The sequence below is a fragment of the Belonocnema kinseyi genome, chromosome 6 (genome assembly GCF_010883055.1).
Source record: "Belonocnema kinseyi isolate 2016_QV_RU_SX_M_011 chromosome 6, B_treatae_v1, whole genome shotgun sequence".
NCBI lineage: Eukaryota > Metazoa > Arthropoda > Insecta > Hymenoptera > Cynipidae > Belonocnema > Belonocnema kinseyi.
In genome coordinates this window covers 7971063-7973720 of record NC_046662.1, presented here as the reverse complement: position 1 = coordinate 7973720, position 2658 = coordinate 7971063, and the positions used below count along the sequence as shown (strand labels likewise).

General features: G+C 25.5%; 1 protein-coding gene across 1 annotated transcript in view; it reads left to right on the top strand.

Annotated features, from left to right (window-relative positions):
- LOC117174237 (2-hydroxyacyl-CoA lyase 1-like) overlaps positions 1 to 1406 on the top strand; it is a 1965-nt gene extending 559 nt beyond the window's left edge. Inside the window, exons 2-3 of the mRNA XM_033363124.1 lie at positions 964 to 1087; positions 1189 to 1406. Of these exons, the coding sequence (XP_033219015.1) occupies positions 964 to 1087; positions 1189 to 1284 (220 nt within the window). The 3' untranslated portion in view covers positions 1285 to 1406. The remainder of the gene's footprint in view (positions 1 to 963; positions 1088 to 1188) is intronic.
- The last annotated feature ends 1252 nt before the right edge of the window (positions 1407 to 2658 follow it).

Sequence of the window (2658 nt, the reverse complement as noted above, 5' to 3'; positions counted from 1 at the left end):
AGATCTACACAATAGATCAAATTCACTCTTTAAATAACAGAAAATACTTCACGTCTTTTCAAACTAGATGGAAAATAAAACGTTAAACATTTTTCATTAAATATTGTTCGGAAAAAAGATCTACACAATAGATCAAATTAACTCTTAAAGTAATAGAAAATACTTAACGCCTTTTGAGACTAAAAAGGAAATAAAATATTTAAAATTTAAAATTAAGTTTTTCTGAAAAAGATCTACATAATAGAACAAATTAACTCTTTAAATAACAGAAAAAGACTTAACGTCTTTTCAGACTAGAAGGAAAATAAAATGTTTAAAATGTTTAATTAAATTTTTTCTGAAAAAAGATCTATTCCATCGCTCCACTGGAAGGGATGGAGTAGATTTTCAACAAAATCGATCAAATTAGCTTTCTAAATAACAGAAAATACTTTACGTCTTTTTAGACTAAAAGGAAAATAAAATGTTTAAAATGTTTAATTAAATTTTGCTGAAAAAAAATCGACGTCATCGCTTCCCTGGGAGGGATGGAGTAGATTTTCAACACAAACGATCAAATTAACTCTTTAATTAACAGAAAATATTTAACGTCTTTTCAGACCAAATGAAAAAAAATTTTTTTTTTCATTTCTAATTAAATGTTGTCTGAAAAAAAGATCTACTCTATCGCTCAACTGGGAGGAATGGAATAGAACTTTTTTCAGAAAAAAATTAATTAAAAATTGTTGACATTTTATTTTCCATCTAGTCTGAAAAGACGGTAAGTATTTTCTGTTATTTGATGAGTTAACTTGATCGATAATGTTGATTTCTATTTTCACGATGTGTGAAAAGATATCTACACTGCTTGATGGTTACCATCTCTGATGATAATACAGATTCCTTTACAAATTTTACTGCAGATATATTATATGTTAGGATTGTTTCTCGAATAGAATTTGATATTTATTTATATATTTACAGACTACCTCCATACTCGTTGACTTGCGAGGTACATTACGAAAAAATGATGGAAATGTTTGGGAAAAAGGGCCATTATTGCACCACGGTTCAGCACATTTCGCAAGCGTTAAATGCTGCTCTTCTGGTGAATACTTATTTTATCATTTATTCAAAAACTTTATTTTTATCAACTAATTTCTGCATAAGAGTAAAATATTTACCGAATGCATAATGCTTCTTTTTCAGGTAAAAGACGAACCAACATTGATAAATATCATGATTAACCCACAAGCTGATAGAAAAGAACAAAAATTCAAATGGTTAACAGAATCGAAGCTTTAGATTTTAGAAAGTTTATTAACGATTTTTTACCCAAAAAAAAAACATAAACCTAAAAAAGTCAATTTGTGTAACAAAATTGTACAAGAAGATTTGAAAAGAAATATTTCGAAAAATCATTTTTTTTAATATACCCAAGAAAGTCTATATAAAATTCTTGTGCAATTTTGTTACATAATTTTACTTTTCAAGTTTATGTTTTTTTTTTTTATAATTTCTTTTCAAAAATTAATAAAGAGAGCTGCAGTTCTATAAAGTTCGGTTTTTGGTGAGCTCTAATAAATATTTTTCTTATACATTTTATTCTTGTACTATATTTTATTGGTTAAAAAATAAATTTTCTTATGAAGATACATATTTGAGTTTACGAAAAAGTGGAAGTTGAATGGATTTTACTCTTTTAAAAGTTGTTCAATTCGCTGCGTTACTTCCATGCTGGTGATACGATTTAAAAATGATGGATCCGTTGCAGTAAAGTCCAGTTCTTCATTTACTAAGTCTTCCACATCAATGCCCTTCTTTGCAGCAGTGTTGATTAATGCGTCGGTAGAATTCTTAATTGCCAAGCTTAACGGTCCGTTATTTTTTACAATTGCATTTATTGCAAACAATTCTCTTTTTCTGTCAATATTACCAAAAATACGAATATTTCAAATTTTATTTAAAAAAAGAATCTTGTATCAAATTTAATTTCTTAGATCGAAATAATTTTTTAACGATTGATATAGTGCATCCGTTTTTCAAGAATTCACTCAAGATTCTTCTGAATAAAATTAATGCGTTTAGATCGGACTTAAATCAATAAATACTAGTAGTCGATTTTTTTAATTTTCCTGGTCAACTAAAAGTAACATATTCATATTTGCCGCAAAACGCAAACATTTATTTTAATTCTTGACGTTTATTCTAAATATCCTTTAACACAACAGAGCAAAAAGTTGCAAAATAAATGAATTTACAAATAAAGAAGAGAAATATTTAACCAAATAATTGAATGTTCACTTAAAAAAAAAAATAATTTAAAAAAAATGGGATAGTTACATTTTTGGTGCAAACAAATTAATTTTCAAACTCAATCGATAAATTTTTTAATAAAATGTTGAATTTTTAACAGGAATATTTTAATTTTAAACCAAAGAGGTGAATTTTCAACTAAAATGATGAATATTTAACAGGAATACTAGAATTTTCAATAAAAAATATGAATTTTAAATAATAACATTAATTTTCAAACAAAAAGATTAATTTTTTATCAAAAAATATAATTTCTTCTCAAAATACTCGAATTTTCAATTAAAGACGACAAATATTTAACCAAATAATTGAATTTTTAACTTAAAAAAAAATTCAAAAGAAAAAGGAATAATTACATTTTTG